Source organism: Oreochromis niloticus, linkage group LG20, assembly GCF_001858045.2.
Source record: "Oreochromis niloticus isolate F11D_XX linkage group LG20, O_niloticus_UMD_NMBU, whole genome shotgun sequence".
NCBI classification, from domain to species: Eukaryota; Metazoa; Chordata; class Actinopteri; order Cichliformes; family Cichlidae; genus Oreochromis; species Oreochromis niloticus.
In genome coordinates, this window is record NC_031984.2 from 31752715 (window position 1) to 31775322 (window position 22608).

Below are 22608 nucleotides of genomic sequence, written 5' to 3' on the forward strand. Positions count from 1 at the left end.
TGAGTGCTTTTAGCTGAAATTTTGATCAATGGAATTTTAGCGTTATGTTTTATTTACTCAACAAATACATCTCGATTTTCATATAAAATGTCAAAGTGACGGTGCAGAGGGATGCATTTTTCTTGTTATTTGACCAACTAAATCTGACTTCTAAAGTTGTTGCTTTTTTGTTTGTTTGGTTTTTTTTTAAAGAGAGAAGGATTTTAGGATTTTATTCATAGTCAAAATGTTACTCTGTAAAGTAACTTTAAAGGAATATTTTAGTCGTTTTCACTCACTGATAATAACCCTGCTAAGATTCCTTTTGCTGTATTCAGCTAAAAAAGTTCTTTATCTGTTTATACAATAAATTCCAAAGTTCCAGAATGCCAGTTTCACTTTCAATTAAATATAATTAAATAATTATTTCTAACATGTTTTTATGTCTTATGTAAAAAAAAGGACATGGCATTGTGTGAGAGATGCCCTTCTCCAAAGATGAATGTTGTAAAATGTAAAAACTACGCGATGCCTTGTCTTGGAAACAATAATTACGCATCAATAAGCCATTTAATAACGTCAGATGGGCTGTTTATACATTGTAAATTAATATGTCTACAACAACAAAACCTTGTAGACATTTATTATGATGGAATTCTTGGTCTGGGTCACCATGAAGGCATCGAGTTTGAAAGGGTTAAGTATCTGCATTTACCGGGCAGGTAGCCAGCAGCTGCAGCAGGTATATATTGGTTTTGGCCATAAGATGTCACTATAAAATTAAAACACTCACAAGATGTAGCCAGAGCAGGAACTACAGTTTATTTTTTGTACCCATATGAATTCTACATACGCAGGTAACACTTCATTCAACTATCATAAAATCTCTGTTACACTATTAGTTTTTACTGGGTACAGTATAACTGTTTAAATAGTTAATGCAAACGATTTTAATTTAGGGTTTTTAGAGATATGGTCATCATTACGTTATTAGAGTGAGAAAGTACAACTCTAAGTGCATCAGTGCTTCAGTTAACATGATGGCAAACACCCCCCCACACACACACACACACTTAAAATAGTTTTTTTTTTTTTTATGAATGACATTAAAAACAAAAAATGAGGCATTACTGTTCATTATTGTTCGAGCTATTTGGAGCATGGTTGCCACACCGTGCCAGGACAGAGTGGGCTAATGCTGGTGAGGTGGAAGCTGGCTCTTATTTTGAAGCCACAGAGTATTATAAATGCCACGCCTTTTATTTTGAAGTCCCGTATCTCCGGCTCTCCGGGTACGGGCAGGGAGAGAGAGTCGCAGGCAGAGGTAAGCCAGAGACGGTACGCTGTGGGGCTGTAGCTACGGTGTCAGCGGCAAGTATGAGAGGAGACAAGTTTACGAGCTGAAGCTGGCTGATTGACAGCCTCTGTCGCATTCTGTGGAGGGACCACTCATACCGGCGGACGTCAAGAAGTCGCGGTGTAGTCTGTGCGACTGAAACACCCCACAACTAAAACATTAAAAACAACTGGTGGACACACGGGGTTTGTGGATAGACATTGGCAGCGGCGGCAGGAGCAGGGAGAGAGTGTGAGTGCTTTGGCGGCGGTCCCGCTGCTAGAGAAACATGAACAAAAACCACCGAGTGCCGAGCAGCCGTTCTCTGAATGCAGTGGAGGTGAAGAGCAAGGTGGGTACGGACACTTATTTGTCAGGTATCCTTCCAGTGTTTGTACTCCCGACAACCTTCGTCCTCATTAAATCCACTCTTGCTAATTTAGCCTGCTAAAGTGGCTTGATAGCGGGTTATTATGAAGCAAGGCTTATAAACTTTAAGAGGAGCTAACGGTTTTTTTGTTTTGTTTTTCACTGTGACCACCCGGGTGTTTGGTTACAATTCTTAAAACTTTATTGGTAACCGTGGCGTAGTTTTTTGGTCGTTTTACGTCTAAAGGCTAGCTAGTTTGTGGCAAGGTGGAGGGTTTTTGTCAGCTGACTGCGCAGTGAGCCAGTGTCACCTGTCACAGCCTTCTCCGCCGTACTCTCCTACTCGTTTACCGAGTACTGACTTCAAGTTTGAGTCAACTCTTTAACTTAATTTAATCTGCGTGGAAAGTTTGCTCAAATTAACAAAAGTTTATGTCAAATTACGTCGGTTAAAGGTGTCAGTCGTTGCCTGTCGTGTTATTTGCCTGCGGTTACAGGTGTCACACGGCCTGCGTCAGGCTCGTGGCTCCATCCGCGCCCTGCTGAGGCATGACCACACATAAGTGTAATGAATAATGACTATATTGTTCTAGACGTTTTTGGACGCGTTGACACAAGCTGTCAAATATTTTCAGCTGCAACACTCATTTTTTGCCTTCCTCATACTTTACCTAGATTAGTTACTATAGCTATTATTATTATTTAATCAGCTATCCCGGGATTTTTAAGTTTTTTGACTCTTCTGAGTTAAGATTATCTTCCTTATGTCCCCAACCACTTATTAAATTAACTCTGCTTTGCATTGATGCATAAAATAACTGATTAAGCTGGGAGATCATCTTTTGTCAGTGCTGAGCAACAGTAACCACAACAGCCGGTACCTCTCACTAGCACTACCAATGAGGCATTGTGCTCTGTCTCAACTACAGAGCTGCCTAAAGATTAGGCATCTGCAGCCATTGATCCAGTCAGCCCACGGGCTTAAATGGGTAAACCAGCAACACGTTTGTGGTGATTGTACATATGCTGAAAGCACACTGTCTTTCTAATAGCTGCATGATAAATACGCTGTGTGGTAGCTTGATAAAAGCTTTAATCTGCAAGCCTAGAGATACACAAAACACGTGAATAATTTACCACACGTGGTGTGCTTTGGCTTACGCATCAGTACAAAGTAGGCTTATCAAGCACTGTTTCATACCCTGGTTTCGGCCATACGTCACACCTCTGTGTGTATTTGTGTGTTCATTTGCAATCACATGTGAACGCCTTTCTGCCCCATCCCAGTTTGGTGCAGAGTTTCGTCGGTTCTCTCTGGATCGGTCCAAGCCAGGCCGCTTCGACGAGTTCTACGGTCTCCTGCAGCATGTGCATCGCATCCCCAACGTGGAGCTGTTGGTGGGCTATGCTGACGTGCACGGTGACCTGCTGCCCATCAACAATGACGACAATTACCACAAGGCCATCTCCACAGCTAACCCTCTACTCAGGCTGTTCCTCCAGAGGAAAGGTATGCACAGAGGAAGTGTTTGGACAAAGAGTCCCAAGTTTTCATTTGTTTGCTTGGTTACATCTGCTTTGCATTGGAAATGCAAATACAGTCATTAGCATTGAAAAGCACAGCTTAGAAATATGTGATAGGCTATTGACTATAGCTGTGACAGAGTTATAAATACTTAAGTGTCACTTTACATTGTAAGTTTTTAGGCTACTTGTTGTATGTTGCCATGTTCAGCGAAACAAACTAAATGGTAAATGCTAAACCACTGGCCTCTATTTTTTTTCCTTATTGATTTCTAGTTAACTAAGCTAAGGTTAGGGGGCTTGTTGAGAGGAAGAATGCACTTGAAATGAGGAGTTCACTATAAGAGCTGAGCAAAACAACAAGAGTAGACTAATGGAGTTCACTTTGAGTTTGTCCAGTAGGCTGTTTTGTATTGCAGCTCGGTAGCTGCATGGGAGTTGTTTTTTTACGTGTCTGACTGTTTTGGAAATACGGGTTTCAAGTTTGACAGTGCTGCTGTCGAACAGTGTTTCTGTAAACACTGCTGCTGCAGTTTCTAACTTCCTTTGCTGGCTCTGGTGTAATCATTACCAATGTTCCTGCCATAATTGCTGTGCTTTTGCAGTTCCCCTTGTAGATAAGTTTTTAATCTTTAGCTAATAAAGGAATAAGTTGTGGCTGCTCTAAATTCATGCTCACAAGTATGGCTTACCTTTATTTCATGTGTATGATTACTGCAGGTCTTACTATACCAGCCTTGGTGTCTGATATTGGCATATTGCCAATTAACATGGCATTTACTGATGTCAGTGGTCAACATTAATATGTTCTGTCTTCAAGATTTCACACGAGCTGAGTGTTCAAAGATTGTGTTACAAAAAGCTGAAAGACTTTAAATGGGGTCAGTTGTTTCTTTCTTTTTTTTTTTTTGTTATCATGGAGTAAATGAGGTATAAGCACAACAAAAGGGAAAGAAGTAGATTTGGAAACAAAATGCTGCTGTTGGCCTATAATTTCACAATCAGTGTATCCATAGTGATTACATAAACATGTTTCTGTCAGAGTATACGTACAAAGGTTTAACCTCTCCTTTGATTTTGGAGTGTATTCCTAATCACTAAGTTGCTAAATGTGACCTGTTGAATGTGGGGAGGACCCCAGGGTCTGCCTGGGCCTGTTGTGTTTAAGCCTGTGCCATATGACCCTATAGAAGCTAAGCCACTTTGTCAGAAGAAGATTAGTGGGGTCAGTGTGTATCGCTGCATGGGACTGTGTTTCAATTACATGCTCCAGACACTAGCCCCATGCTGGGCTCACTGCTGCTCACATGAAAAACGCATGAAAACACCGCCTCGGCAGGCATCCCAGCCAGAACAAAAACAGAAGACACACACAGATGCACTAATGCAGCCATAACCCCCTGCAGACCCCCTGACCTGAAACCCTGGTTTCCCTCCTGATTTGTCAGCAGGGAAACCCCCTTACTTTACCGTTAGGTCCAAGTTAGTCTGAACATAAAAAGCCGTGCATTGTACGGAAGCAGCAAATTCGCAGCTTATAGATAATTTATTAAATCATATATCTGTAGGCACTGGATCTCATCTCTGATGATGGCTCTATAACAGGTTAATGGCTTGTCCATGTTGGGGCCAATGCGGAAGCTTTTTAACACTCAGTGCTTGTTTATCTGGAAAGCTTCTTACATCTTTTAGAACCCCGATCTTTTTGAAATAAGATGTCTTGTGTTCCGTTTTGGAACATAAACATAAATAGTATTACTGATCTTAAACTAATGATCTTGTTACGATATCTGCATGTGACCCAACATCCAAATGAAAAATCTTCATATGTACAGGTAGTTATAAATAGCATGAGGATCATGAGGTCATGATCCCTACCACAGTGTTTAATTGTGTTTGTGTTTAGTGTACTGCACTGCATCAGTTCAGAATTTCAGCAGTCCAGTCATCAGTTCGAATGCTATTAGACTTCTATGTCCTTTAAGACTGCAACTGAGTAATTATGTAAATGTCTCAGTCAGATGTGATTGGTCATTATTGCATAAGAGCAAGGCTTCAGATAAAGCAGCAGTGGGGGCCAAATTATGTTCCAACTAGGCCGGTGTGGAATAGTGCAGTGAAAACCTGCTGAACTTGGACTGGGAAAGAAAACTCAGAGCTAAAAAACCCCCAAAAAACTGCCCACAATCTCCACATTCAGTGATTTGGATGATTTGTGTGTTTATTTTAAAAGGGTGTCTAGTCTGTGCACTGTACAGTTCATGCGTATAATGAGGGTTATTTTTGGCACTGAATTTTATTTGTCTCAGAGACTAAATCTAGGCTGTGTTGCTCAGGCTGGGCGCTTTAGGTTTCATCCACTCGTCGACGTGCAGATGGTTCGATGGATACTAGGCTGCAACTGTATGTTGTTGTCTGGTTGTTAAATAATGCCTACATTGTTGTTTTTCTGCCTATGTGCTATTCAGCCATTAATGTCTTATTGTTCACTGCTGAGAAATGGGTGAAGTGTTTGTGCCTCTGTTTTTGACTACTGGTCATTTTTGAAATCTCTTCAACGCACAACAAATACAACCCAGCAGCACTGGGTATTCCCTGACACCCTCCACCCCCACCCCTCCATCTGTGAACAATGTGTTGATGACTGTTGGGCTGGCAGTGAGTTGTCCACTGTTTACTGGTTGTCATGGCACCCCTAAAGAGGCCTGCTCATAGGTGGATTAATGCTGCAAAGCATGCTGGGAGCATGATTGCTAGCATTTGCAAAGACTGTCTTTGTTGAGGTCTTTTGACAACTTCACTTGTTATTAATATGTCTCACTGTGTCATGCAGTTGTAACTACTTAGAGGCGTGTGTGTCTCTCTCAGAGACTATGTATGAATAATAATGGGTAAAGTCGGGTTAAAGTGAGTGAGTTAGTGATTAATGCTATTAGTTGTTCTCATGTAAGCAATTTCTGTCTTGGTTGCTGACGAAGTCCAGCTTTTGGTTTCATTTAGGCTTTTTGTAACATGTGCAGCCATGTAGGATGGTGCACTGTTCTGCTGGAGGAGACAGCTGCCATCAAGGAGTGTCGCTGCCATAAACAGGTGTGCCTGGTATGCACAATGATTAGGTTGGTTGTATGTGCCAAATTAACAGTTATGTGAATGCCAGATTTCCCAGCAGAAACATTACACTCCAACCAGATAATCAACAAGATGATCAGCCTGTTTCATGTCACCTCTTAGTGGTTTTAATTCAGTGTGTAGCCTACCCTGTACTACATTATTAACCTAATACCACCACTCTTATAAAGTAGTAAAAAAAAATGTGCACTGATGTAGGTATATTCGCAGTAAGACCGTTTTAGCCAGTACATCTGCCTGGATGCCTCATTGTAGCTCTGCTTTACATTTTCAGAAGCCCCAGGATGTTTCAGTCTTGAACTGCTCCACTTTATAGTTGGGTTGCAACTTGCTCAACAAAATGATGTGCTGTTTCAGTGGTTTTGTTGGCCTATGTATATTGAGTTAGCATTAATATTAAATACTTCTTTTAAGGGAAACAGGAAAAATGAGATACACACTCAGCCTTGTGTTTAATTGTCTTTAAACATGGCTGGCAGAAGAAGTTTTCCCTCAGTTTGACAACATGTTTGTCTGTATCAGTCATCCAGAACGCCCTTTGTGCTTGTATGCACGCAACTTTCAGAGTGTCCAGGTCGTCATCCATGTAGCAGTAGCAGCTTTCAGGCAATCCCAGGGTGTGTGTTTGTTCAGTGATGTTGCTCACTGCTCTCACAGTTTCAGCTCCTAACTCTTATCCATTAACGTAAAGGGGAAAGGTATAGGGAGGGACAGAAACGATTGTATTTGTGTTTCCCAGCAGGGATTGCCTTTTAATTAGTAACCAGTGAATGAGTCATCCAGCCAGAGATGGAATATGTTCAGTGTGAAAGTACACCTAGCCTGCAAAACATGCAAAGTGTCTGAATATGATAAGAACTTGAACTTGAACCTGAATCTGCTCGGCACTGACAGGGAGTGATAATGAAAGTGCACTGAGACGGACATGGAGTGGGAATGTGACATTCACAGAAGAAGAAGGATGAGATTGACTAAGCATAGGATTTCAGATTAAGTAAGGACACCACAACTAAAGACATGCACTTTTACTGTGGGTTTAAATTAAAAGGATATGCTGAAGGGAGATATGGTGGCAGGTGTGAAGGATGCCATTTCCCTGAGGAGCTCTGTCTGTAAAAATAACAGAAATCAGCCACCCTTGATCTGGATGTGAGGTTTTCTACAGAGCATGATGTATTCCCTAGGATGCTGTTTGTGATGAGTGAGGGGATGATGAATTTGTAGATCTTAAGGAAGAATGTGTGGAGGAGGAGCAGAACTTGAGCTTAATAAGAGATTGAAGGATGAAAGAGAGAGGGACAGTAAACAGTACTAAAGAGGGAGTAATGTATAAGGCATTGTTTGGGCAATGCATGTAATTAGAGATGTGGGGAGACGAGAGGGAGTAGTGTTAGTGCGATCGGAATGCAACAAGAGGTAGCAAGAGAGGGAATGAGTGAGGGAGGAGGATAGCGGGAATAGTATTAGTGAGGGAGGAATGTAGAGTGAGGCCCACGCTGGGGAGGGTGGGCGAGAGAGAAAGAAATGGAGAAGAAGAAGGGAGGAAGATTGAACGGAGGGGGGTTTGGTGGAATGTGGCCAGCTTCTGATCACGTCTGCTGGCTAGATTAGACAGGACAGCAGGCCAGGCTGGACCCTCAGCTCCACAGCTCAGCTCAGTCAACAAGGTAGACAGAGGAAGAGCAAAGAAAGGATAAGGAGATCAAATAAAAGTAAGCAGGGACATGGAGGACAGAAATGAGAGAGGTGAGCCAGATCCCTGCTCGGTCTCTCCTTTGAAACCTGACTGAATGAGACTCTATGCAGGCTGCAAGCAGATGGAGGAAGAGCAGTGGTGAGACAGCGGGAGGCCAGCCTCTGTTATATAGAGGCTGTCAGAATTTCTCAGCTTAGGGTTGGTTAAGGAAGATGAATGAATAAATGAATGGGTAGAAGGAGGGAAGGAAATGTGTTGACTGCATGAGAAATATGAAGAAGGGAGAAACCACACACTCGATTAGGAGAAGGAGTTGGATGACGGGGAGGGTGAGGGTTGGGCAGTAGGGAAAAGAGAACGAAAGTGGACTGTTTACTGTTACAAACCATGGAGAGTAAACTGATAGTGGGATGGAGAGGTTTTAACTGAACTATACTAGTCGGACAAAAGATCAGGGGGACACGCACACTATTTTATGAGATGTGATTGAACTTTGTCGGCTTGCCACACATTATAGGTGCGCGTTGATATGTTGTAGTTGTTTTCATGAGTTGAAACAGAAACTTCGGACATGCATGTTTGTTTCTGGTTTTAAAATAATTGACACAAAGAGAGAGCAGTTATTTTTGTTGTAATGTGAATATCATGGATGTACTATGAAATGTGTTTTTTTTCCCACTCAGTGTCAAGATAATTTGCCAGATAATTTATGATCTTTAGACTTTTAGTTTCACTTGCAAGCAGAAAGATGTGCTTTCCCGATTTTTAATTAAGCCATGTGTCCCCCTGGGCTTGAAACAACAGAGTTATTGATCTGAAGCATGATAACCAATATGCTTATCTGTGATCATTATTATTATTATTTAAAATCTCACCATTGTAGCATATTTATCCTGGCTATGTTCTGACATGCAGCTCCCAAAAGCTGTTGCCTAACCACCTTCACTGTTTGTATTTTGTTCTTAAGTCTTACCTTTCTTTCTTTTTTTAACAGAGTTATATAGAAGTGATGACATTATAGGATAGGTATGAGTCTATCCTAAAATAACACTTGAATAACCATAACATATATATATACTGGAAGATTACATGTAATTTTTTTCCTGCACATGCTGACTGTAATGAGATCCCTTTGTAACATGATTCCAGCACAAACAATATTTCCCACAGATTGGCTTTGAAAGGAGGTAGACTCACTTTTTTAAATGAGTTATGAAATCATTCCATTTTTAAGTTTCTCTCCTGTAAATAGTCGCCAGATACCACTTTGTGACAAAACTGAGCAATGCAATCATCTGCTTCTCCAGTGAGTCTCTGACAAGCGAATTCCAAATCTCCACGTTTTGTCCTTGAAATGGTTTGTACTTTGTCACAGCATAGATTTTTGGCTTGTCATAGTAGAGAAAGTCAAGTCATGACTAATAATATTTGTGATTGGTCCCTTATTTTCATTTGAGCCAGCATAAACAGTCCCCAGACTCTGAAAGTGAATCAGCTGAATTCCTCACTCGTATTTTTCCTACAGTGAGATCTAAAACAGTCATCTGTAGAAAAAAGTCCTGTTTGAGGCCCTGATCTAATTTGATTCGAAGAATATATCCTGTTTATATAGCCTGTATATATCCGGAACAGTCCGGACCTCCTCCACCTCCACGCCATCGGGGAACGTCGGTGGGGGAGGCGGCGGTGTCGACCAGGACCAGATCCCAGCTGCCAGCTTCTCGATATGACGCTCAGTCCGGTCCTGCAGCTCTTCCTGCCAGTGACGTGACACCGCCGCCTGCTCCTGTTGTGTGGCCGCGAGTTCGGCCACCATTCGGGCCAGACTGGCCCAGTCATGGGTCTGCTGTGCCCCCTTCCTGGGTTTCGGCACCACTGTAACAATCACATGGCAGACTCATCCATAGTTTCATGCTTTTCAGTGTCTTGCTTTTATTTTCACTTATTCATGGTTGCTTAATTACACACTAGCTGTAGCTTTTTAGCTCACAGTCACACACTTCAACAACAAGATGCTGTGCAGGTGTGTCCATCGCCCCTGTAGCGGCACCGCAGACCCCGCCTCGCCACAGAGACAAAGAAGGACTCAAGCTGAGAGATGGACCGCAGTGACTTCGAGATATTATGAGGGTAACAGGAATAACATCTGGAGAACAAGGAGGTATTACAGGAAAGAGGGAGGCATCTGTGTCAGCACAAAATAAATTGATGGAATTGCTTCATGCTGCAGGGACAAGACTGAAGCGCGCATACATGCATACTGAGAGTGTGTGAGCTGGCAAATAAACGGTGTTAATTCTGCATTAAACCTATTAGCAAGCTGTAGTTGTTGTACATTGCTTCATTACAGCTGATTCCCCCTCCAGTGCAGATTTTAGTTTTGGTCTTTTTGATGAATGGCTGCTGTCAAGACAGGGTAATAAAGCAGGGCTGATATGTGTAATGGAGAATTCATGACAGATTGTATGAAAAGGCCTAGGAGCAGGCTAATGTTCATGACCGGAGTCTTTTAAATAATGGATCTAATAAGCAATTACTCAAATTGACAGCTCAATTCTACATGAAGACTTCCTTTGCTCAAGCGCGCCTCATACCTCTACAAGTCTGCACAGCCTCCTCGTGTCCCAAACACCTCACTCATATCAGAACACAGTAGCCTGCTACAGACTGGCCCTATTCCATACTGTCTTCTCAACACCTCTGGCTTTGACCTCCCTCCTTCCATTTCTTTCTCCTTCCCTATCAGCAGAATTAAGGCACTTTTTATCTGGGCTGTGCCAGGAAGGTATGCTCACCACACCAGGAATAGCAACCCTCTGGGAATTTACTCCTTTGAAAGTATTTTTTTTATCACCTCCTTTCCTCTTTGTGTTTTTTCTTCTCTTTCTCTGCATTTTGTGTCTCTCCTTCCTGCTTCTTTTTTTTGTTTTTGGCACCACCCCTGTTTTTTCTCATCTATCCAAGTTCACACTGACACACACATCACATACTCCCCTTTCCTCCCCCTCTCCTGTATCATTCTGTGTCAGGAACAACGCAGCACCAGCTGTGTGGTGAACATCCAGGCTTGTCATCAACAAACCTGACTGTTTCCAGAACACCACAACCTTCATCTGCCCGTCTTTTTCTTTGTGCTGTTCTTACTCATATCCTTGAGACATGCCATAAGTTTTATATGGAGGGCTGGCTTGATGGACAGCACTTGTTAAACAGTTTTACTCTCATCCGAACCACTGATGAGTGTACAACTATCCTTTTAAAAGAATATAAACATAGAACCAAAAGTGTTGGCTACAGTAGCTGGACTGATGATGGCAGCTCTCGTAGCTCCTTCCTGATCTTGTTCTTCCACCAGGACATGGTATCAGGTTTCCCTGACGCTGCACCTGGGACAACTAATACAAGGAAGTAATGGATTTAATGTCACTATTGTAGCAGGAGAAGCCTCTGGTTCTCCAATAATGCTGGATAATCATAAGTATAGTCACTACTGAAGAGGTCAGCATCATTAGAATACATGCATTAATGCTTTACTAAAGAAAGAAGTACATTAATGTCCATAGAAAAAGGTGCAGCTCAATGATGCACCGATGCATAATTGTGTAATATAGCCTATTGTTTTTCATCTGTTAGAGTCTATAATAATAATAATAATAATAATAAAGCTGGAAATTCTGGTGTGAGCGGTTACGGCATGTTGTGATTGCCCACACATATCACTTCTTCTGTGCGAGTAATACAGTCACTTTGAGAGTACAAAGGTGGAGCATGATCGATCCAGAGCATTTAAAAGTAGAGTGCTGAAGGCAGTGATGCATTTGACCCGTGCGTGCCATTTGAAATGAGTGATCATAGTTCTTTCAGTGTCAGGATGAAGATGCATTCGTTGTTCACCCTGTGCGTGCTCGTGTGCGTTACTTACATGCTACTGAGAGGAGTGACTGAGCATCACTGCATGTGTCCTCACTTGTGGCTATGTGCTGCTGGGTTGTCATTTTCTCCTCCACTGCGTCGCTTCCTTTGCTCCTCACTAACTCCATTCAGAGTGTGGGAAATCAAAGCAGCCACTGCATATTTGAAATGCCTAACCTGTTCAGAGCCATGCCAAGTGTGGGGATAGTGATTATGTTTTCTATTCAGAGTTTGTGAATCATACCTCAAATATGAGCGCTGATACCAGTTAAACAGCATGATTATTGAGCGAGGAGTAAAACTAGGATAGCACCGGTTTTGAAATTCTGGACCGAAACTTGTCATACATTTCTAGTTTCAAGCCAGAGGAAGGAAAGAAGCTAATAAAGAGCTGTTTTAAAGTCTGTGAACTCGTCTATTTATTGTTTTTTTTAAATGACTCATCTGTGACAAATAGAACACTACCCAACCGTTACCTTATGTTATGGAGAGAAGCAAAAAGGACAAAAGAAACATTTTGATAGCTTTGCATTAGGGACTCAGTGATGGCTTAACTGGAAGTCGACAAGCTTCACAAAGCTTTCATCTGATATTTTTCATAATGGAACCATAAGCAGCTCTTTGTTAAGCCATCAGTTTGTATTAAAAACTGACATCTTCCAAACATTTTCCCAGTATGGTTGGTGTTGGTGTCTGTGTAGTTCTTTGGCTGAGAATAGAGGATTGTGGGAAACCAACCAGTGCAGAGGCTACAGAAGCCTGAGGAAGGTGGAGCCGACCACAAAAATGAAGAGTTCACTGACTTGTGTCCTCTCTGCCTACAGGACCACTACTAAATCACAAACATGAAAGTAGCTCACGTTACTGGTTGTTCAACGTATTTCTCACACGGCCACAGATGACAGCACAGCTGCGTATGTTGATGGCTTTGTGTTGGACTATGATGCAAGGACCTCAACTTGATGCAAAAGTGTAAAAGTGTAGTGAACATCATTCAGTAGAAAGCTAATATTCCTTGACCATGACTGATATAAAAGCTTTTTAAGCTCCATACTGATATCTGCCAATTTAAAAATCACCAAAATCCAATATGTCAGCCAGTGTTTTTTTTCTCCTTCTTCTTCAAACATGCCACAAAATCCAAAAACAAATTTCACTAACATTTTTTGTGTTTGCTTTTTTAAGCCATTATTAAGATAATATGACGAGTTGCAATAGAGGGTGGCTCAGAAGGTGGGGCAGGTCTACTTATCCGTCGCTCCTCCAACCTCCATGTTTGAATGTCTTTTGGCAAAGTACTGAACCCTGAGTTGGCCCTGATGCATCCATCAGAGCGTCTGAACGTTAAGTTAAAGGTGCTTAGTGTTGCATGTGAATAGGTGAAATCTGAAATCTAAGGCTCAAATCAAGAACCCATTGTTCCAAATATTCAAAGTTTTGACTATTCTCATCATTTTAAAAATGCATACATGTGGTATGTGAAGACTAAAAACTTGATAAACTTGGCAATGAATACACTAGCATGTGTTTCTCATTCCTGGCTGCACTGATTTATTGCCAATGTGTCCATAAATTTTAAACAGTTTAAAGAGCAGCCTTGTGATAAATATCCTCAGAAATCTGAACATTATAAAATATTTCTGTTTCCTGCCCTTATAGTCCGCCTCCAATGGTTTAATCATTAGCCAAATCAGTCACATACCTCTACGCACTGGACCACTGTCAAGCTCAAAGTGTTTACCGAGGGACTGAGGGAATAAAAGTGATGTATGCTCAACATATGCAAACACACTCAACAGCAAACACAGAACTACCCTTTTGAATTTCTTAAACAAAGGAAGGAATGGAGAATTTTGGGATATGGGCGACAGACCCAAAATAGACCCAAACCCTTTAAAGCAGCTGTTCTAGATGTTGTCATTCTTTTGGTATGCTCAGGTCCAGGTTGTCTGGCAATGAAGTCATTACTGAACTAAATATTTAACCCTACACTATTCCCCAAGCTCTGTGGTGAGTTGTTCTGGGCTAGCCAGTTGTAATTGTCACTCAAGCTAATTATTATTAGTTAAATGATTTCAATAGACATAAATATGATAAATCATTAGATGTTGAGTTTTAAAATACACCATATAACCCACATAATAAATGTAGATACATAACATAATTTTTTTTTTAAAGTGTGGACATTATGTAAAAAATTATTGTTGAAGTTATATCGGTATCGGTGAGCATATTTCCAAAGAATGTTCATTACCAGCTTTTTTTCTTGAACTCAGCATGACTCACAGTTCAAAACTATTCTTATATTTCTTATATGAGGGGACTTATTATTTCATGTCAGTGCGAGCCTTAAAACATCAAACCCATCTGAGCCTAAACAGTAATACAGGAAATCATACACAGTGTTTTTTAAATACTATTTAATAGTATTTTTTAATACTAATATCTGTACTTCTACTTAAGAACAGAATCTCTGTACTTTTGCCACCTCTGGTGACCTGATAATTTTAAAACTTGGCCATGTTTATTATAAACATCCACCTAATTGCTCTATTGAACAGTCTAAAACATGTTTTACCCAATCCTGATTTCTTATTTTTTTTTCATATTTGTCACAAGTTTCTGATGATAAAACTTTAAAATTTTATATTAGATAGAGAAGCTAAATAATATAAAATATTTTTTTAAAATGATGATTTCATTTTCATTTAAGTCGACAGGTTCTGTTTAAGTGATTTCTTGATTCAGCAGGTCTGGCAGTAATCAGGCCTGGGTCTGACTAGTGAAATTGGTGGATAAGCTTTCCAAAAATATAGTTAATGACAGGTAATTCATCATTTAATAAAAGGGGGAAATTACTTCTTTCACAGGGGGCCATGTAGGTTTGGATAAAAACAGAATAGGACCTCCTTTACCCCCCATTACCTTACATTATTGGTTTAGCAATACTCTATTAAAATATGTTTTGATACCATCCATGTGGCATCAGGAAGTTTGTTCTTTTCAGTATTAAATTAGACTAATCTGGGAGTTTTACTCTAAAATAAAAAGAACAATAGAAGATCGTTTCCGTAAACTTCAAACGCTGTGTAGTATATTGTCTTGCCTGTGGTCTGGTAGATAGTTTAGACTGGGAGCTTTGTGTGCTCTGATGAGCTGTAATGTAAGTATGGGTTTTCAGGGTATGGTGTTTCACTGTGCTGCTGTTCATCGGGGCTCAGGTATCATCACTAGCCAGAGATAAGCCTAATAAATCCATCTGTTCTCTGTTTCAAAATGAATGCCTTCTTGTGTGTTTTTGTAGATTCTTGCATATGTTGCATACTGGTGATCTCAGAAAGCGGTATGAGTGTTCACCATTTGATACCAAAATAGTGTTTCTTAGCTGTTCTGAGGGCCTGTGAGTGGCCCCGAGGGACCGCCATATTCTTTTTGCTCAAATATAACTCTATTGTCAGGTCTGGTCCTTTCATGTGGTGCAGATGGAGAGATGGTTTAGATGAAAAGAAGTCTAGAAAGAGTGAAATGAGATGTGGAGCTACGCATGACTGCACTGCAAGAACAACCTCTGTGTCGGCTGTGCAGGGAGGTGCATGTATGCGCATGTGCAAGTGTTTCAAAACATCATCTGTACACTATTTGCATATTGCTCTTTGGAACAAGAACCTAGCACGCATGATGAAACTTGTGTTTTAGCATTTACCTACTTCTTAGAAAGTTGTCATGGCTGTATTTCTTCTTCATGTGGAAATGAGCCATAAGATCAAGCCTGGCAAAGATATAGTAAAAGTGTATACACTAACTGTTGCCTCATGGGAACTGAAACATAAGACAGCCACTCTTTCTCGGGACAATCGATCCTTTGTTTTGGCTTTTGGGATGGAGAGGGGAGTGGTGGGGTGTGTACCTGTCAGAACCTGAGAACCTGAATCCTTATCAGACACCCGAGTGGATTTTTTCCCAGATTACTCAAATATATGCTCAGAGGGAGAAACAAACTGTGAGGGGAGAGGTATTCAGTGTAAGACTGACAGTTTTTTTTCCTTTTTTTCCCTTTTCTTTTATTAATAGCACTCTTTAATCTAAAAGCAGAGTTTACAAAGTGCTGTCAAAACAGGAAAAAAATTATTAATTTGGAAAAGGTGGACAAGTTAAAGACTCATTGAAAACAGAGATGATAAAAATATCACCAGAAACAGACAAAAATAGGGACTGGAGAAGAGGCGAAAGAAGAGTATGAAAGATGTTAATGTTTAGCTTCTTGTATACTGGTTAACTATTAGAGAGCCAAGGGTTATATTTTTCCCTCCATTACCTTGGCCAGCCTTGGGCCTTGTTGTAGTGCCACCCACGTTGGGACTTTTACAAAAAGGCAAGCATTAATGTTACTGTTTGTATTGTTTTTATTTAAAAAATAAAGCCTAAAATATTTTTTGCCATCTTTTGCCCCCCATGGCATTCAAAATGGTACTGAGTATTTTCCTGGGTATCAAGGTTGAAATTATAATATTATTAAAAAACCCTTCTCCACAGATGCCAAACTCATTTTACATAGAGGGTCACATACAACCCACTTTGATCTTAAGTGGGCCACACCAAAAAAAAAACTCTCCTTTCAGTCTGTCACAAGATTTAACCATGCATTTAACTACCCATTGTAAAAAAACAAACAACAACAAAAAAACCAACCCTGAAATTTCTATTTCGTAGTTCTTTTCTGTCATATAACCCTTTATTTACTTTTTAATTTACTTTTTAATTACTTTGGTGATTCTGGCCCCTGGGTCTTGTATTTAGCATCCCTGCCCTACTTATTCCTGGTTGTGAAATGTAAAAGTGATAACTTACCAAATTGTATCAAAAGAAAAAAATATTTAATCTAGAGCTTGTCTAACATGCTAGTCTCCCATCAGTGTCCTTTCAAAGATCACAAGCATTTGCAGACAACCAGAAAAAGCTGCTGGCCTCAAAGCAAAGTCAAGCCTTCTTCCAAAGATAATAGCTGACTACAGTTACAGAGTGGCAGCAGTTTAATGGATGGCACAAACAGGCAGAAAGGGAAGCATATGGGATGTAATGCTGTTTGCAATGCAAGGACAGTGATCGCTTTCACTTTGGTTTTAATTGAGCTCTGTTTTTAGATTTCATGAGGCAAGCAGTACCTGTCTTGCTTGCCTTGGTGGAATTGTCCTGCATTGTATGATGGTGAAAGCCAAAATACAACAGTACTTTTGTTTCAAATGTGACCTTTGTGTCATGAAAAAGTTAGAAGGTCAGCATTTGCTTTTTTGTAAGTGACATGATAACATTGATATCATTTAAGCCAGGAGATGCTTAGCTCGTCTTAGCTCAGCCTTGCTTAGCTTAATAGTTAAATACTGCAACCTAACAAAAATTTGCCTACTAGCACTTTTAAAGTTTGCTAATTAAGATGTAATATCTTTTTAATTTATTTTTTGACCTTTGGTATGGATTGGATGGAGTCCAGGAAGTCACCACAGCAAGTAATCCATAGTGTAGCACCCCATACAAATGTGTACTACAACTTTAAGTCCCCAGATAATTAGTTAAAAACTTTGGTGTATACGGCATCTTCTGATAGTTGATTTAAAATGGCAAAAATCAGTTTCTCTTCAAGAAATTAAATTATTGCTTTGTACCCAGCCTTTGTTCTAAACTCACTGTGGATCATTTAGGCTATAGTCTACTGCAGTGCACTGACAGGGTCATGGCTGCTATGCCTCCTAAAGCATCTTTATCATAGCAGGTGTGTGTGCATAATGAAATTAATGCATCCATTAATATTATAATTATAATTTAGAATTGAATATTGTCTTTGCAAATTAATACAATACAATAATTATTACATTACTATGAAAATTAAATTTCTTCCCTCCAATGGTGATAACAGCATAACTGAATATAATGCTTTGTTGTATGCCTGTACTCTTCTTTGCTCATTTTAATAAGGGCACTCTATTTCATTATTTATTTTCAATAAAGATGCATATCTAAGGCTGAGAAAATTGACGACCTGATACCAAGAATATGCCGATTAAACTCTTGTGTATAATATATTTTATCTACTCAGTTTATGAGGTTGTATGCAGCATAAGTAAGCACATTTGTGGGTGGCTGTGTGTCAGAGAGAGCTGATGGGAGTTGACTTGAGGTAGCTGGTGTGCCATTTTGCATCAGTACAACCTGAGGGGAGCTATAGGGATCAGTATCTTGTGTATGTTTAGCACAGACGCCCTGCAGGTATGCCTCAGGCTGAGAGCAAGGCATTATTCATTCTTCTAAACTGCATGATGCAACTCTGTGTCAGCTTGAATAACAATTTGATGTGTAATGAGCCTAGTGTGGTATTACTGAAAAAATTAACCAGCTTTTATTAACATACTCTTTGTTTCTCTGTTCCTCTTCTATTTCTCTACTTCCTGTCTTCTACTTAACAGAGGAAGCTGATCATGGAACATTTGGTACCGATTCCCTGACCAGGAAGAAGAACACTGTGCTTTCTGCGGTTCTTTTGCGGCCTGATCACAACAAGAAAAAACCTCCAGTCATCATCAGCCTCCCTAAAGACTTCCGGCCTGTATCGTCCATCATCGACGTCGACATCCTCCCGGAGACGCACCGACGTGTTCGTCTGTACAAGCACGGCCAGGAAAAACCACTGGGTTTCTACATCCGCGATGGCTCCAGTGTACGGGTCACCCCACAGGGCTTGGAGAAAGTCCCAGGAATATTCATCTCTCGCTTGGTGCCAGGCGGGCTTGCGGAAAGCACCGGCCTACTGGCGGTTAACGACGAAGTGCTGGAAGTGAACGGTATCGAGGTTGGTGGGAAGTCGCTGGATCAGGTGACGGACATGATGATCGCCAACAGCCACAACCTCATCATCACTGTAAAGCCTGCCAACCAGCGGAACAATATCGTTCGTAGTGGAGTAGGCGGAGGAGGAGGCGCAGCATCTGGTAGTTCAGGACGCTCATCAGACAGCAGCGCCAGCTACTACGGCTACTCGTCACACAGTGCTGCAGCCTCTATACCACCACACATCATCCAGAACTTCCCCGTCGGGGAGTTGGAGAGCGATGAAGATGAAGAGGACTTGGTAATCGAGGCAGGAGGCGAGGCTGAGCCAATCAGACATATGGCCTCCAACCACAGCATGAGCTCATTGCCTCGTTACGAACCACACCTCAACCTCCGCACCGCTACCACTTCCACCTTCTCCATTAACACCAATGGAACCCTGCCCACCAGCGGCAGCAGCAGTTCCCTAAGCAACATCAAGGCTACCACGCCGTCCCCAGACAGAGCCATGGAGAGGGGGAGTTTGGAGGAGGACGGTACTGTTATAACGCTGTAGACTGGACATTCTGCACATTTCACACACTACACACTGGAGAACAGAGAAATAAACACTCTTGTATTTTAACACACATTTGGAGGGTTGGTGGAGAAATCAAATAAAACCCAGGAACGTACAGTTCCATCTCACAGTGACTAAACCTGAGAAGCACAAACATACGTCTGCGTATTACATCTCGACCTACTAAAGATTTGTCCTTTCACATCAAACACTACACCCCCATACTTTGCTCTTCTGAATGCCAATGACCACATATTTGTGCCATAGCAATGACAGCCCCCATTTCTGGTTCTGCAGGCATAAAAACAACAACAACAAAAAACTGAAAGTGTCCACTGTCTCTGTTTTTTCTAAACGCACCTGTTTTTAATCCCATAACTGTTATTGCGCCGAACTTCCTTTAGCAGGCAGAGATAGGAAGCCCATCCTCACATATTTCCTCTTTTAAGTTACGCTAACAAGTTAATATCACTCGTAAAGCAAAAACACTCTGTTTTTGTTTTTTCTTTTTGTCTTGTCACTCTACTCACAGCATGAGTGCAGAATTTTTCCTCACAAGGCAGTAGCACAGCAAACAACTAGATGCTGGGCTCTGGAAAAAAACATATATACATATATATATATATATATATATATATATATATATATATATATATACACACACATCTATATATAGATATTTTTGAGGACAATCCCATATAGAAGAAGTCTTTTTTTCTTTGTCCTGGCTCAGATGGTGTTAAACACTGCTCTCTATACTTGATGTGACAATGACTGATAATGAAAGATCGGCAATTTTGATAAATATTTGCACAGCTTGTCCTTGGGCTTTTCCTATCCTGTCTTTATTATTATATTATTAGTAGTAATACTTGGATCCCACAAGTGACAGTGCTGTTTTTTATTTGACCAGTTGGAAGTTGTTGGACTAGGAAATCTTCTAGTTAATTTCCCTGTTGTATTTAATTCATACTGAACTTTTCCTTATCACGACACGGGCTATTTCCCCTGCTGCATGTATACAGAAGAAACAATGTGAATGGGATTTTTAATTTAGTTTGCAATAGTGTTCCCCTCTTCTTTCTTTTTGGACCATAACTCAGTACATCTAATCTCAGTGCCGTCTCATTGCAACATGTCTTGCTTTTCATTGTATCTTCATTGTTATTGAATTCAGTTAATCACTTCAGATAATGTAACTTAACAACTCTATATACAGTGGCTACTAAATATAGACTTTTGGCCTAAATGGGACCAGAATATGTCAACTTTAACATGAAGGAGTGGGTTAACAGGAATGGCCCACATAGTCAGAAGTGAAAAACTTCCTGGTTCCAAAGTACGCCCTGGTCGGACTGAGTCACGGTGAAACAAACACACACGCAGGGCAAAAGCTGATTCACTCTCTGTATTTGATAAAGGTGAGGCAGGGCTGGCTTGTGTACAGAATATCTTGGCCCTGACCTGCATTTTTGTGGTTTCAGTAGGATGATTGCTTTTCTTGCCTGTAATGAACGTCCTTTGAGAAAGTCCTCCAAATATTCATCCTGCCTCACATTTTATTTGAAAGCTTTTAAACAGACATTTGTGATTGGAGCTATTTGATTCACTCACCTTTACTTTGATTTTTTTTCTACCTTTCAGTTTGAATTCACTCAGACATTTCACAATGTCTGAGTGAAGAAGTAATTCTCTCACAGTTCCTGTTCATAAAGCAGATCCACAACATTTATTGAAAGCACACTATAGATCCACCATTACCATTACAAGCTGCTGCCTCCCTGAAGTGAGAGCAGATGGTCTATTATTTCTTTCATTGATTTTTTTTTTCCTCTTAAAAGTTTTAAACCTGACTTTAGCATGGATTTTATCTCACCCATAATATCATGGCTGGCACACACTGCACTTCCAGTAAAACACCACTGCACTAATGTTTATCATTTGTAGCTCTGTTTATTGTTTATTACACAGTGAATCATTGACTAGAAACCTTCACACAGGTTTTGTATAACTACCCAGTTGTTTATTGTAACTTATATGTGTAAGGTACTGTGCTTTGGGCCTTTTTATGGTACAACACATTCTGGTGGGACTTGTCTTCTTTCATTCCCGATCTTAAAGCACAGCGATGAGTCGTACTTTGGATGGAAGGCTTTTAGAAGTCACTGTTAATTTATTTCCTCTACCTTTACCACAGGACACTGGGATTGTAACCACAGCAACATTTTTATTTATTCTCTAATCAGATGTCGGCATATTTTTCTTTCTTTGTACACATTTTATGACTTTATTTTTATAACTGATATATTGTTTATTTGTGATTGTTGTTTTTGGTCATAAATCTCGCGGTACAGTAGATTTTTATTGTCCATTAGAGATGATTTCAGTAGGTGATTTTACGGTTCTGGCTGAAGCAACAGGAGAGTCTGTGCAAGACATGACACCATTATTGTTTGTTTTTTTCATACTGTGAATTATGATTTCTGTGGAAGAAAAACATGTGTTAAAGCAACCTTGAAACAGGCTAAATGTTTTACTCTGTCAGAATTTTTTTAAGTGATCGAGCAATGATTGTTGCTTGCCAGATAAATTCTATGTTTTCGACTTGTAATGAAGATTGTCTGTCAGTATTTTCATATTGATGCTTATATATATATATATATATATATATACATATATATATAATGTACATTTTTCACAGAAAATGAAAATGAACTGAAGATGTATGAATAGATGTACACCTGTAACTGCTGATTGGAGGAACTGGATAAAATATAAAATAAACTAATATGTAGCAATAGTCAGTGGTTGGATTTTGTTGTGGCCTAAATCATGGTCATGGAAGCCAGGGGTCTGTCTACAAATAAAAACTGTTACAACTGGCTGAATTTTTAACCAATTTCCAAGCAGGACTTATTAAAAATTCAGTTGCTGTTACATCCTGCTTGGTTCTTGTTCCCTCCTGTGCCGCTCTAATTAAAAAAAATCCTGGAGACGCCACTGACCTGCTTTTCAGGTAGTATGTGTGGTAGATGAACTGAGTAGCATTCATATAAATACTTTGTGGAGTTTTGGCGCCATCTGCAGGATATTCCAGGACGTGAGCGAGCTTAATATTAACATGAAAATGTGTATTGTAACTTAAGTTACAGAACTCGAAGTCTTTGAAAACGGAATGTTTATCATTTATTATGTCAGATTCGAACAATATACATTTTTCTTCCATAGATATAACTCTATTTAACCAGGTTTGAGTGATTACCTGCTTCTAGAGGTGCTGTT

At 40.3% G+C, this 22608-nt stretch overlaps 1 protein-coding gene across 1 annotated transcript; it reads left to right on the top strand.

Annotated features, from left to right (window-relative positions):
* The first annotated feature begins 1245 nt into the window (after positions 1-1245).
* pard6b (par-6 partitioning defective 6 homolog beta (C. elegans)) lies at positions 1246-22126 on the top strand. The gene is made up of 3 exons (XM_003456974.5): positions 1246-1667; positions 2972-3194; positions 18404-22126. The coding sequence occupies exons 1-3, from the start codon at positions 1605-1607 to the stop codon at positions 19321-19323; spliced, it is 1206 nt and encodes a 401-aa protein (XP_003457022.1). The 5' UTR covers positions 1246-1604; the 3' UTR covers positions 19324-22126.
* The last annotated feature ends 482 nt before the right edge of the window (positions 22127-22608 follow it).

Excerpts from the sequence above, each read along its gene's own strand:
- pard6b (XM_003456974.5), top strand. The coding sequence starts at position 1,605 with ATGAACAAAAACCACCGAGTGCCGAGCAGCCGTTCTCTGAATGCAGTG. Across the intron at positions 1,668-2,971 it reads CAGTGGAGGTGAAGAGCAAG|TTTGGTGCAGAGTTTCGTCG; the intron begins GTGGGTACGGAC and ends GCCCCATCCCAG. Across the intron at positions 3,195-18,403 it reads GCTGTTCCTCCAGAGGAAAG|AGGAAGCTGATCATGGAACA; the intron begins GTATGCACAGAG and ends TCTACTTAACAG.